Source organism: Gobio gobio (genome assembly GCF_949357685.1).
Source record: "Gobio gobio genome assembly, chromosome: 7".
NCBI lineage: Eukaryota > Metazoa > Chordata > Actinopteri > Cypriniformes > Gobionidae > Gobio > Gobio gobio.
The window spans coordinates 4,544,812-4,558,090 of record NC_137103.1 but is presented as its reverse complement, the minus strand read 5'-3'; the positions used below and the strand labels follow the sequence as shown (position 1 = coordinate 4,558,090).

Genomic DNA, 13,279 nt, shown 5'->3' with positions numbered 1-13,279 from the left:
TGTGTCTTTGGTTTTAACCCGTGTATCTCGCCACCTCATACGATTTTTAAACTAAATAAACCACTTTTATGATTTATTTTCACACAAAATCAATATTTCTGCAATCAATCATATGGGAGTAGTGAAAAGCACATTTTTCTTAGGGTGTGCCTTTATATATATATTATTAGTTATTTTTTATTATACCCCTGGTATATAATAAACCCAGATGAGGAACAATCCATTTAAATCTAGAAACAAATAGTCATCTGTACGTGAATTACTATAGTATTTTCAAACAAAGCAAGCAGTGTTCACATTTCCACAGGCTTTGCTCTTCAACAGGAACTCATAGCTACACCCTTTTCAATGCCAACATAACGTCATTAAACACAAACACATCTATGCCTTTTTTGATATTGTGCCAGCACATCCACAGGGACTGAAGCAAAGCATGCTGGGAGCTGGAAATCTGCTGTAACTGATTCAGTTTGAGTTCTGCTGAACAGTTATTGAGTTATCTCAACTTTTTTATATCAAGTGCAATGAACTTTATCTGATATTTGAGCGAAATTAGCTCTTTTCGTTTAATACATGTATGTGTGTGTTTTTATATGTACATTTAATGCGTGTTTGTGCTTTGTTTTAACGCGTGAACGGGACTTTTATTTTGGTGTGGAGACGTGACGTCACGAGTATGAGCCAAGCTCCTCCGCCTGTGATTTGGCTGAAGAAAGGTTTGTGTTTGCATGCGTTTAAAGTGTTTAATTCGACACAAAGTCTATTCTATAGCGTTTGCAATATATGTGCATGAATCCACTGTTAATGCATGCAACATCTTAATGCGTCATCTAGCATTAACGAGCGTTGTTTATGTGAGTAAAGCGCAACTGCACGTGAGAAGCAGAAAAGACGCGTCTCATTTAAACGCGAATTCGACTGGGATGGAGAAACGGATCTTTTCCCAACTCCGAGTCAATTGAATCAGTTGCTCTGCAATCGCAGATTGACTCACTGTTCGATTCACCGACACAAACATGAACGATTACAACCGTTTGACAATGTTTTCATGTAAGTGGGAAATGATAAATGTGAACTATTAATAATTAAACACTAAATATAATTCGTATATATAACATTGTCTGTATAATTCATATTCTCTGTTACTCTTGTATTCATTTGAAGTCTAGTTTTAAGTGTTTTGCTAGTTAAATTTAGAGAAAATGAAGTGTCCGTCTAAAATAAATGTTATACTTTCCACAAAATGAACCATATTTTACTATAGTAAATGTGGAGTAACTGTGTTTTTGACTAATTGATTACCATTTGTGTAATCACAGTTTTACCACAAATATACCATGGCTAGAGAAGCAAAACCATTGTTTATTTGCTATCATGGTTTATATATTTGACCCTGGACCACAAAACCAGTCATAATCTTGTTATATATGGTCGTATACATAATCTGAAAGCTGAATAAATAAGATTTCCATTGATGTGTGGTTTGTTAGGACCACTATTGGAATGAAAATCTGAATTCTAAGGGTCCAAAACAATCTAAATATTGAGAAAATCTCCTTTAAAGTTGTTCAAATGAAGTCCTTAGCAATGCATATTACTACAAATAATGCATTTTTTAATGCATTTTATATATTTATGGTAGGAAATTTACAAAATATCTTCATGAAACATGATCTTAATAACCTAATGATTTTTGGCATATAAGAAAAATGAATATTTTTGACTCATACAATGTAATGTTGGCTATTGCCACAGATATACCCGTGAGATTATGACTGGTTTGTGGTCCTGGGTCACATATTTGTAGTAAAACCATGGTTGATTTCTGTAAGGGATAATAACACAAGTGTTTTGTTTGTTGGAAAGAACAGCAATGGAGGACGCCATATTCATTCTTGCGTATTTTGTGTGGAAGTCGTATTAAAATGTAAATGTCACTGCTAACTCCAACCCTAATGAAACACCCAGAATAAGCGAATCACTATGTTCAGAGTTACTTGTTTAATGAGGGTTGGAACTAAAGTCAATATCCCAAAGTAAACTGTACCGTCCCATTCGTTGCCAATATTATCCAAGCTTTTTTTGTACATTCACCGCTCCAGGTGTTTTTCTACCGCAAGCCGTTTTAACATTTTAAAAACGTACTAGTATCTATTTTCATGCTGCTAGTTGTTATGTTTGTAGACCCTGCTCTTTTTCCAGAAGTGACGTGTAGAATCAACACTGCTCAGGTTTATTTTGAACACTCTGTAGTGTACACAGATGAACACTGAGTAGTGGTGATGGAGCATGTGTGCTAGGCTGTTGTTTAACTATACCATATGTTAGCTTATTTTAGCCCAAAAAATTATTATACAAATTTTCAAATCAGTCGATATCGATAATTCTCATGATAAATGTCACATATTTATTTCTTTCAAGTTTAAATGCATGTTTTTGCTCCTAAGTGAAAGATGCTGAAACCAGAGTGTTAGGTGTTGTGGTTTTAAACTCCTCTTTATTATCAGAACATGACAAATAATTTACACTTTTCCAGTCATTTTTCCTTAACAAAATATATATCTTATTAGAAAGTGAATTTTTTAGCATGGGTTAACGGGTGATAATGTTTGAATTCACGAAACAGGTTTGCGTTCCTGACTTTGATGCGTATCTTCAGCACAGTTTGCAGCGCAGGCTGAAATATTAATGATGTTACATGTTTTGTCTCTTAGAAATGCACATTTGACAGAAGCTTAAGTTGGGATTCAGATGTAAATTTATGTTCATTAACAAAAACAATTTTATATAGTAAAATGTAAATATTCTGACTGAGTTTTATTAATAATTAACCATTGGTCTTCCATAGGTAAAGGATCATGATAACCACAGGTAAAACCACACATATAGCACCTCATTACCATGGTAAAATATAACTATATGGTATTTGTATGAAAAACTGTAGCCTAAACACATTTAGTTTAAATGCAGAAATGCTATAGCTTAATCACAAAAATACTGTAATTATATTAGGGATGGGCGTTTCAAGCAAAAACAGCTGGAAATTATTCGCACCCCACCCTCATTACTCCTTTAATAAAATAAATTTGTTTTAGCATCGATGTGTGAATCACAGGATGTGTGATGTCAAGTATAGGGATCGTACGGGCCAGCTGCACCTGTGATTCGCGGATTAATTGCAAAGTTTAACCATCATAGAGTGAAAGTTTATCATTTGCATGTGTTTTTAAGTCGAGTCAGGCGTGCGCTGTTTTCAAACGCGCAAACAGTGTGTGAACGCCAAAATCAGTTTGGACACGTGCATGCAAAATGAAGTCAAAATGGCCATCTCGTCGAGCATCGAAGTAAACACAGTCGGTTATGGTCATAAACAATTGAAAAAGAAACAGATGCGTATGGTTATATTGGATCCATGCGTTCGTCTTAAAGGGACAACAGCCTAATAAACACACAGCTGTTTGTGTCGCCAGTGGTGATCAAACAACAAAAGAGAAAATTACTTTTGTAGCTTTAAGAAAGATAAGTTAAGTATTAATTAATTCATGAAATAAATTATTATATTTCACTATATTTTCATACTGTTATTTTACATGTGATTATTCAGTTTCTGCTGCTGAATACTGTTAGATTTACCTGAAAAACATTATTTCTTATGCTTATTTCTACTGTGTCTTTCTTCTGTTGTATTTATCTATGCCTGTAATATATTTTATTATTTTCTATTTAGATTCACTCCCACACAAAATCACCCCAATTATTCTAGAATGATTCATTCTTTTCAAACAGAGCTATTCAAATAATTGGTGAAATCGTTTTTATATCGCAATATATATATATTGCAGAAATATCACACATTTTTTCCAATATCATACAGCCTTAATATGAATATCCCACATTTCTGCCACAATGCCTTGGTGGTGTTACTACAGTAAGTCCATGGTAAATGATGGTGATTTGTGGATTGTAAAGCCTTCTGACTGTATTTGTTGCACTCAGTGTTTCTCCTGTCTGTCAGTGCTGTTTCCTCTGGCTTTAATACTCAGACGTGTGTGTTCTTCGCTGAACTCGAGCGCTGTTTAGTTGTCATGTGACTGATCAGCGAGTAAACGCATCTGCTCTAGTAAAGCTTCTGCTGCCGTTTGGACTTTGAGGCGAGCGTTCAAATTAATTTCGTTATGCCTTTGGCGCATAAACATGATCTTGATATAATTTGATCAAGGAAAATTAAATCACGATAATTATCGTTTTATCGCCCAGCCCTATATTGATGTGTTTTAATTGTCTGTATCTCATGTACAAAGAGTCTTACATGACTTGAGAGGCTGTTCATGTCCAAGTTCCAACTGTGAAACTGGTATTTAGGCTAATTCTGACACACACAAAGGCAGCATGAGATTTAGCCCTAAGTTCTTTGCTTTCTGTTAATTATTCTCGTCTTAAACATGACACTTTGTCCAAACACACAGGAGTACCCCGGTTCAGCTGACATCCGTGTGACGCACTCGTGTAAAGATGGCGTTGTTTAAAGAGGAGAGTGAAGACATGGGGATTGGAGAATTCGGTGTGAAACCCGAGGATGTTGAGCAACAAGCAGGTTGGTTATTTGAGCCTTATTAAAATCATACACAAATGAATGATATTTCTGAATGTCACACAGGCTGTGTTCGATGTGTGTCTGTGTGTCTGATGCGAGTATTGATACAGCTGCTTCGGTTCTGCGGCACCTGCTTAAATAATGCTTTCTAACCGCAGAAAGCGCAATTAGAAATGGGCCGTCCACACAGAACGTGTTTTTCCATTCCACTGCGCCGTTTTTTCCTCTGTTTGTCAATGTAAACGTGCTAGACGACTGTCTTTAACCAGTGCAGTGTCGCTCAAGTCAAAAGAAGTTCACCTTTTAAAATCCGCATCTTAAGATACATCGCAAAATATGTAAGATGCGATAATAGAGGCATAAATCTAGGGCTGTCAATAACGATTGTTTTGGTAATCGGTCGATAATTTTTTTTGTGGTAATAAAAATAAACCCAAGCAAACAATAGCCTTTAAAAGGTATCGAGTACTCGAATTTAATCAAAGAATCGTGACAGCCCTACATAACGATATAATCGTCACGTATAATATATTCAAAGATATGGTGCCCGCAAATTACGTCAAAGCCGTCTATTTACAATAAGTGCAATTTGCACTAACTCCGCCCACTGAGGTCTGGTTGAGCCAGTCAGAGCGCCGCAAGACACTAGTTTGTGTACAGCAACAATAGTGCAGAGGTAAAGTGTGCAGCATAAAGTTTTGACCCGAGGTTCGAATCCGCCTTTTGCCGAACTCACTAGGTTAGGGGTAGGTTTAGGGAGGGCTTTATTGTCCCAATAAGGCGGCAATCATTTACAACCCCAAATCAGAAAAAGTTGGGACAGTATGGAAAACGTAAATAAAAAAAAGAAGTGTTTTCTAAATTTACTTTGACTTGTATTTCATTGCAGACAATATGAACAAAAAATATTTCATGTTTTGTCTGGTTAACTTCATGTTTTTTGTAAATTGCATCCTTTCCTGTCATTCAGACCTGCAACACATTTAAAAAAAAGTTGGGACAGTAAAGCATTTACCACTTTGTAATGTTGCCATTCCTTTTCACACTTAACACTTAAAAGACGTATAGGGACTGAAGACACCAAGTGATGAAGTGTTTGAGGTGTAATTTTGTCCCATTCTTCCTGCAAACAAGTCTTAAGGTGGGCAACAGTACGGGGTCTTCGTTGTTGCATTTTGCGCTTCAACATGCGCCACACATTCTCTATTGGAGACAGGTCGGGACTGCAGGCAGGCCAGTCAAGTACCCGTACCCTCTTCCTCCGCAGCCAGGAATTTGTAATGTGTGCAGAATGTGGTTTTGCATTGTCTTGTTGAAATATGCATGGACGTCCCTGGAAAAGATGTCTTCTTGAAGGCAGCATATTATGCTCCAAAATCTCTATGTACTTTTCAGCATTAATGGTGCCTTCACAGAAGTGCAAGTTACCTTTTCCAAGGGCACTGACACAACCCCATACCATGACACACCCTGGCTTTTGGACTTGTTGCTGGTAACAGTCTGGATGATCCATTTCTTCTTTGGTCCGGAGCACACGGCGTCCATTCCTCCCAAAAAATACCTGAAATACTGCTTCATCTGACCACAGTACACGTTTCCACTGTGTGATGGTCCATCCCAGATGCCTCCGAGCCCAGAGAAGTCGACGGCGCTTCTGGACACTGTTAACATAGGGCTTCCTTTTGGCACAGTACAGTTTTAACTGGCATTTGTGGATGTAACTACGTATTGTGGTACTTGACAAAGGTTTGCCAAAGTAGTCCTGAGCCCATGTGGTGATATCGCTTCTAGATGAATGACGATTCTTGATGCAGTGCCGCCTGAGGGATCGGAGATCACGGTTGTTCAGCTTAGGCTTGCGCCCTTGTCCTTTACGCACTGAAATTCCTCCAGATTCCTTGAATCTTTTAATTATGTTATGCACTGTTGAATGTGAAATATCCAAATCTCTTCCTATCTTTCTTTGAGGAACATTGTTTTTAAACATTTCAATAATTTTCTCACGTATTTGTTGGCAAACTGGCGATCCTCGGCCCATCTTTGCTCCTAAAGGATTAGACCTTTCTTGGATGCTGCTTTTGTACCAAATCATAATTACAATCACCTGTTGACATCACCTGTTTCAAATCACATCATTATTTAACCATTTTACCTCATTACTAGCCCTAAATTGCTCCTGTCCCAACTTTTTTTTAAATGTGTTGCAGGTCTGAATGATAGGAAAGGATGCATATTTACAAATGACATGAAGTTGACCAGACAAAACATGAAATATTTTGTGTTCATATTGTCTGCAATGAAATACAAGTCAAAGTAAATGTAGAAATCACTTCTTTTTTCTTTTTTTTTGCGTTTTCCATACTGTCCCAACTTTTTCTGATTTGGGGTTGTAATAATTTGTACAAAAATACTGTAATCATTTACGCTATTATTATTGCATCCTGTCATCTAACTAGTGTAAGTAGCAGATCTCTAATAAATGCTGCTATTTTCACTGTAAATAGAGTCTATTGCTATTTAAACTTGGTGTCTATATTAAGCTGCGTTTCCACCGCAGGAACTAGGGACTTTGGGGTGGTACTCTGTGGGCCCATACACCCAGCGCCAGTGCATGCGAGTCTCAGCTCGACACACTTCTCATCTTCACATCCAGCTCCACGTTGTTTAAATATCAAATGCACTGGCGCATCTGTTCACCCATGGGCATCTGGTCTGAACACCAGGTGTGATCAGGAGCGTTGCTATTGTGAGGACCTGAAAACGACTGACCATTGACTAACACACACCTGCTCTAAAGTCAATAGAGCATTTTTTTAAATGTATTTAAAGGGTGTGTTATTAATATGAGCCTATAGGTGGTGCACAATGTGCACTTATTACACACACACAGGAGCGCACAGCAAAACACAAGCATTTTAAAATATTAGAAATAAAAGGATTCCTCTCTGGAGAAGCGTTCAGTCTTTCCTCATGTAAATAGTGAATCCTCTCATGGCGCGAGCACAACTGGCTTTTAAAGGGAAAGGGAGATGAGACTCTGATTGGTTTATTGTACGTTACGCCCAAAACACATCCATGACTCATTAAGATACGAGGGACGACCCTTTTAGGCCATGCGCCGGGTGCGCATACCATTTTTCCCATCATTAAACTAGCAAAAGTGGATTTGGACAAGTTTTAGACCTTGTGATTAGATCGTTAAAATAGGGCCCTGTGTGTTTCGACAGCAGAAATCAGGGTCTAAATGAAGTTCTGGGTAAAATTTCCCCCAAAGAAAGTCCCTGCTCACGAGGTAGTACTTTTTCAAAGTTCAGGAACGTTTGGAGGTGGGACTTGGGTGCTGAACATGCTGAGTTCACGCAGCATTTTATTTCAACCACCATTTTTAAAAGTCAGTTGCGGTACGTGCAGTAAGAGTTGTTTGACATTCGAATCAACAATGGAGTTTAAAAAATACGACCGATGGAGTGACGAGGTTCAGGCTTTATTAAGCTCATATGCGGAGGACAAAATCCAGTGGGAACTGAAAACGTGCAGTCCTACGTCACCGGACTAATCTCACGGTACGATGGAAACGCAGACAGCAGCAGATCTGGGGGGAAAAAGTTCCTGTGTGTGTTCCTGCAGAACATTTCTTGAATCTGTTAACACTTATTTTTCTTAATTCGTATTATTTTAATTTATAATGTAGGGATTTAAACTGTCCTTTTGCTTTATAGCTCTTTTGCACATGTCTCTTTTGCAGGGAGAAGCAGTCAAACAGTAGGAGGAACAACATACTGTAAGTGTTTTTGTGTCTCTTCTCATTTGATTTGAGTGCGGTTGTCGTTTTTAATATATCTGTATATTAATTTAAATATAAATATGTATAGTGTATTCAGTAGAGCTTAGTTCAGCCCCAAAAAATCAAGCCTGACCCTACCCGAGCCCGTGCACGTTGTGTCTGAGCCCGGCCCGACATATTTAAGGTCCTTTCACACTGGACGCGATAGTTTTATTTTTTGATCAGCTGTTTGTTTAATGCTTCCACACCAAACACGAATGTGCAGCGGTGAAGAGAAATAGATTTTTTTTTTTCATTTTAATGACGATTTTTCAGTACGACTGTGGCACTTAAATGCTTAAATTGTGACTCAACTGGAAACAGCTGCTCTGGATCGATTGGTTCCTGAAGTGTGTGTTTGTCTCGTCAGATGCTGTGCTACTGCCTGGAGGAGCTCCTCAAATTGTCCAACGGACATTCGAAAGTAAGTGTTGAACCACCCATGATAAAGTGTTAGCTCCTGTACAAGATTAGCATACTCCCATTCAGACTCTGTTCTTTAAGACTGAGTAAACCCAGCTCGATCTGCCGGCGATTTGATTTCTTCCCGCAGCTCAGGCTGGAAACCGGTACATATTTCTATCCTGCTTCTGTTACAAATTTGTGGGGACTAATCACAAACTGGCTTATCCACCTGGCGTGCTATTGGCGGGTTTAACGGATAGAGAAGCAATGGATTGTTTGTCTAATTGTTTGAAGGACTATCCAATTTCGTACAGAGACATTTGAACTATGCTCGTTTATCACACCTCTTGTGCAGTAGAAAATACAGAGCAGACTCCCCAGACCAATGTTCAATTAATGAATGATGAAGTGATTTTGACGCGAAATATTTGCTTTGAAAGAGCCTTAACAGTAATTAGGAGCCTGAGCCCAATTTAAACCCAACCAATTTTTAATACGTGGGCCGTTATAACTGACATTATCTTCAAAGGGATAGTTCACCCTGAAATGAAGATAAAGCCATCTTTTACTCACCCTACTGTTGTTCTAATGCCCTATGGACCTCAAAAGCAGAAATTTAGAAAAACGTCCTGCACGTGCTCCTCCATATAATGGCAGCAAATGGCGACCAGGCTAAAACTTTATGAAAAGGATTTTTAAAAATTGTATCACGCAATGATACAGTGAGACACGCGCCATATATGTAAAGTGTTCAGGACGACCCGCACGCACTCAGGAACGCGCACAGAGTAACGGCCGAGCTCAGTATTTTGACTGAATAATAAGTTTTTTTCTCGCAAAAACCTTACAGTATGCCTCTGAACACTTTCCATAGAAGATAGAAGGACATTGGGCATTGGAACAACAGCAGGGTGAGTAAAAGATGATTGCTGCTCCCGCCCCCCTTCCTGAAGACGGTGGCTTTTTTACACAAGCTTCAGATACAACATCAACAACAAAACTGGCCAATCTCACTCAGCCAAAATGTCATAAATAACCAGTTGTAGTGTGAAGACTTACATGTTTGAAGTCGGACACAGATGCAAGGTTGTAGCTTTTAGACGCACCTGTTAGTTTCTGAATGCTTAGTGGATCATTTATGTAACGTTAGTTGTTGTAGAGTTACGTTGATTCAACTCATTGACTAGCATGTGCCGTCATGTTAATCTATAAATGGTTGTATCGGTACTTTTGTGGGAACGTAAAACGTCTGTCACCTGACTATACAATGCTAAATAAATGTGTGTTTATGAATTACGTAGAAGGTGTTTTCAGGATAAAACTAACGCCACAGCTCTAGTCTCTGTGAATACAGTCAGAGACTATGGTAACTGTAGCCATATTAGCCGTACAGCATTCAGCTGGACTTTTGGAAACATTCACAGAATATGAAGTGCCATCCTCTCGTGTTCTGGATATGTTAACGCACAAAGTGTTGGTATTGACCCATCCTTCAGAAACAACCTCTTTGTAAATCCAGTGTTGTACTGACCCTCGTTGGTGAAGCGGTCATGCGTAAAATTACTTGCGCAAATATATACAATTTAACCAACATTCTTACATTTACATTTATGCATTTAGCAGACGCTTTTATTCAAAGCGACTTACAACTTGGGAGTACAGGAAGCGATTGGTCATGAAGAGTCAAGTAAGCGCAACAAGTGCCTGAAATACTGAGTCCATGTACATTGCTCAGTGTAGCACAGGCTAGAGTAGGGAGGGAAAAAGGGAAGAACAATTAAAAAAATTTAAATAACAAAAAAATATGAGGTTAAGTGCTCACGGAAGAGATGAGTTTTTAGTTGACTTTTGAATGTTGTCAATGATTCTGCGTTTCGGATGGCGGTGGGAAGACCATTCCACCAGCTGGGAACGTTGAATGAAAATGTTCTGGAAAGGGATTTTTTGCCTCTCTGTGATGGTACCACAAGCCTTCGCTCCTTTGCTGAGAGAAGGCTTCTAGTGGGGGTGTAGACTCGTAGGAGCGAGTGAAAGTATGCAGGAGTTGAGCTCGTGGTGGCTCTGTAGGCAAGCGTCAGCGCCTTAAACTTGATGCGAGCAGCGAGTGGTAGCTAGAGCAGAGATGAAGAGAGGTGTGATGTGGGTCCTTTTGGGCTCGTTGAAGACCAGACGTGCTGCTGCATTCTGGATCATTCGAAGTGTTTGGATCGCACAAGAGGGGAGTCCAGCCAGAAACGCATTGCAGTAGTCAAGTCTAGAAATAACCATGGCCTGGACAAGAAGCTGTGTTGCGTGCTCTATTAGGAATGGTCTGATCTTCCTGATGTTGTGGAGCGCAAACTTGCATGACAGAGTCTTTGAAATGTGTTCTTTGAAGGACAGCTGGTCATCAAATGTTACTCCAAGTTTTCTGACAGACTGATGGCGAAATCAAGGATGTACCCAACTGGATGGTGAAGTTGTGTTGATAGTGGGACTGGCAGGGAAGACGAGAAACTCAGTCTTTGCCAGGTTGAGCTGCAGGTGATGTTCTTTCATCCATGCAGAGATGTCCGCTAGACAGCTTGAGATTTGTGCAGCTACTGTGGGGTCGTCTGGTTGGAATGAAAGGTAGAGTTGTCTGTCATCAGCATAGCAGTGGTATGAGAAGCCATGTGCCTGTATGATGGGTCCCAATGAAGTAGTGTAGATGGAGAAGGGGAGAGGTCCAAGCACTGAGCCCTGAGGAACCCCCGTGGTCAGTTGATGTACTTTGGATTCCTCTCCTCTCCAGGCAACCTGGAAAGACCTACCTGTGAGATTCTTCTGCACCTTTCCTTTGAAAATTACATTCATCATCGATGTCCTCTGTGGCTCTAATGCCGGGAGTCTATGAGACTCGTATGTTCGTTGGTACATCCAACATCGCAGACATTGTAATACTCTTTTGCTGATACAGCGAGTAAACAGAAATAGTGGTCTTTGTGCTAAAAGGGCCAATCATCAACAACCATGGCCGGGGTTTCTCGACTCTTGATATGAAACTGCGCGTTATGAGAGATTGTTAATGATTGATGGGGATTATAAAAAGTATTGGGTGGATTTTACCATTATAGGCTGGTTGTTTAGACACACTGTGGACACATTTATGCCTCATAAAAGTAAATTTTGTATAATAGGTCCCCTTTAATGGGTGTTATTGGACTGTAACTGGTGTGGTTTTCTTACAGATGCTCCAGTGTCTCATCCAGCCAAACTTCGTATCATTCTTCAGGAACATGACATTCGCAAACTGGACTTGCCTCGTGGAATCCCTGGGACTGTGAATGAACTTGAGTGTATTGTGAGGAAGACATTTGGCCTCGGTGGGAGGTTTACTTTGCATTACAAGGATCCAGATTTCGGAGAAGAGTATTTCTCTCTTACCTCAACAAGTGAAATCAAGGACAAGGACACCATTAAGGTCATTCACCTTTTAGAAGCTCCTACACTTACTCTGACCTTTACCAATGTGGATAATTCCATTAAAAATGCACCAAAGACCTCCATCCAATCCTCCGCATCCTCGGTCTGTGCTTCAAAGACCGCCATCCAAACCCCAGCATCCTCGGTCTGTGCTTCAAAGACCGCCATCCAAATCCCAGCATCCTCGGTCTGTGCTTCAAAGACCGCCATCCAAATCCCAGCATCCTCGGTCTGTCCTTCAGTGACCTCCATCCAATCCTCAGCATCCTCGGTCTGTGCTTCAGTGACCTCCATCTATCCTTCTAACAGCAGTTCCTCTCCTGGATCACAGGATACTCAGATTATTTCGTCACCTGAACCCAATGCTCAGCGTTCAGAGCGTTGGCCCGCTAAGTTCCCAGTACCTCGCTTTGCATATGATACAGAACTTGTGCTTGCATCAGGAAATGAAGCTTTCAAGAAGGATGGATTTCAACTCAACTTCGCCTCAATCCTTCCAGACATCCTGGAGAAACTGGCCGAAACCATCTTTCAGTATGTGGCCTATCCAACAAGCGCACAATTGTCGGATGTCATTGAGGCGCTGATTCAGAAACATCCTTGCCTTAAAGAACCGGGCTCATATAATGGATGCTATGGATGGCGACAACGACTAAAATATAAAATGGGCAACTATAGAACAAAGCTGAGAGGGCTTGGATGCCCTGAGCTCGATGTGAACTCTCTCAAAAAGAAGCGAGCGCATGAAAAGGCACCAGCGAAGAATATCAAAAAGCCAAGAAAGGCAGAGGTGAACTTTTTGCCTCCTCACCCACAAGGAGAAACCGAAGTAAGCTTGGAGCGTGAACGACTGGAGCTCCTTAATGAAGTACAGATGAGGAACAACTATCAGATCATCTGTGAGAAAATGGCAAAGACGTTCTCCTTCCGCAGGCAGGAAATTGTCATTCAAGCACCATCAGTCAATGACGTAAAAGACAGGTGGCCTGCTCTTTTCTGTTCAGATCAGGTAA

At 40.0% G+C, this 13,279-nt stretch overlaps 1 protein-coding gene across 3 annotated transcripts in view; it reads left to right on the top strand.

Annotated features, from left to right (window-relative positions):
- Positions 1-651: 651 nt before the first annotated feature.
- Positions 652-13,279, top strand: part of LOC307128949 (sterile alpha motif domain-containing protein 3) — a 34,742-nt gene continuing 22,114 nt past the window's right edge. The window contains exons 1-6 of one of the 3 annotated variants that reach the window (XM_079821036.1): positions 652-716; positions 2,849-2,871; positions 4,467-4,594; positions 8,340-8,375; positions 8,788-8,841; positions 12,032-13,275. In XM_079821036.1, the coding sequence (XP_079677162.1) occupies positions 4,513-4,594; positions 8,340-8,375; positions 8,788-8,841; positions 12,032-13,275 (1,416 nt within the window). In that variant the 5' untranslated portion in view covers positions 652-716; positions 2,849-2,871; positions 4,467-4,512. Of the gene's footprint in view, positions 1,051-2,848; positions 2,872-4,466; positions 4,595-8,339; positions 8,376-8,787; positions 8,842-12,031; positions 13,276-13,279 lie in introns of all 3 variants that reach the window. The other 2 variants (XM_079821037.1, XM_079821038.1) reach the window with 2 other exon arrangements.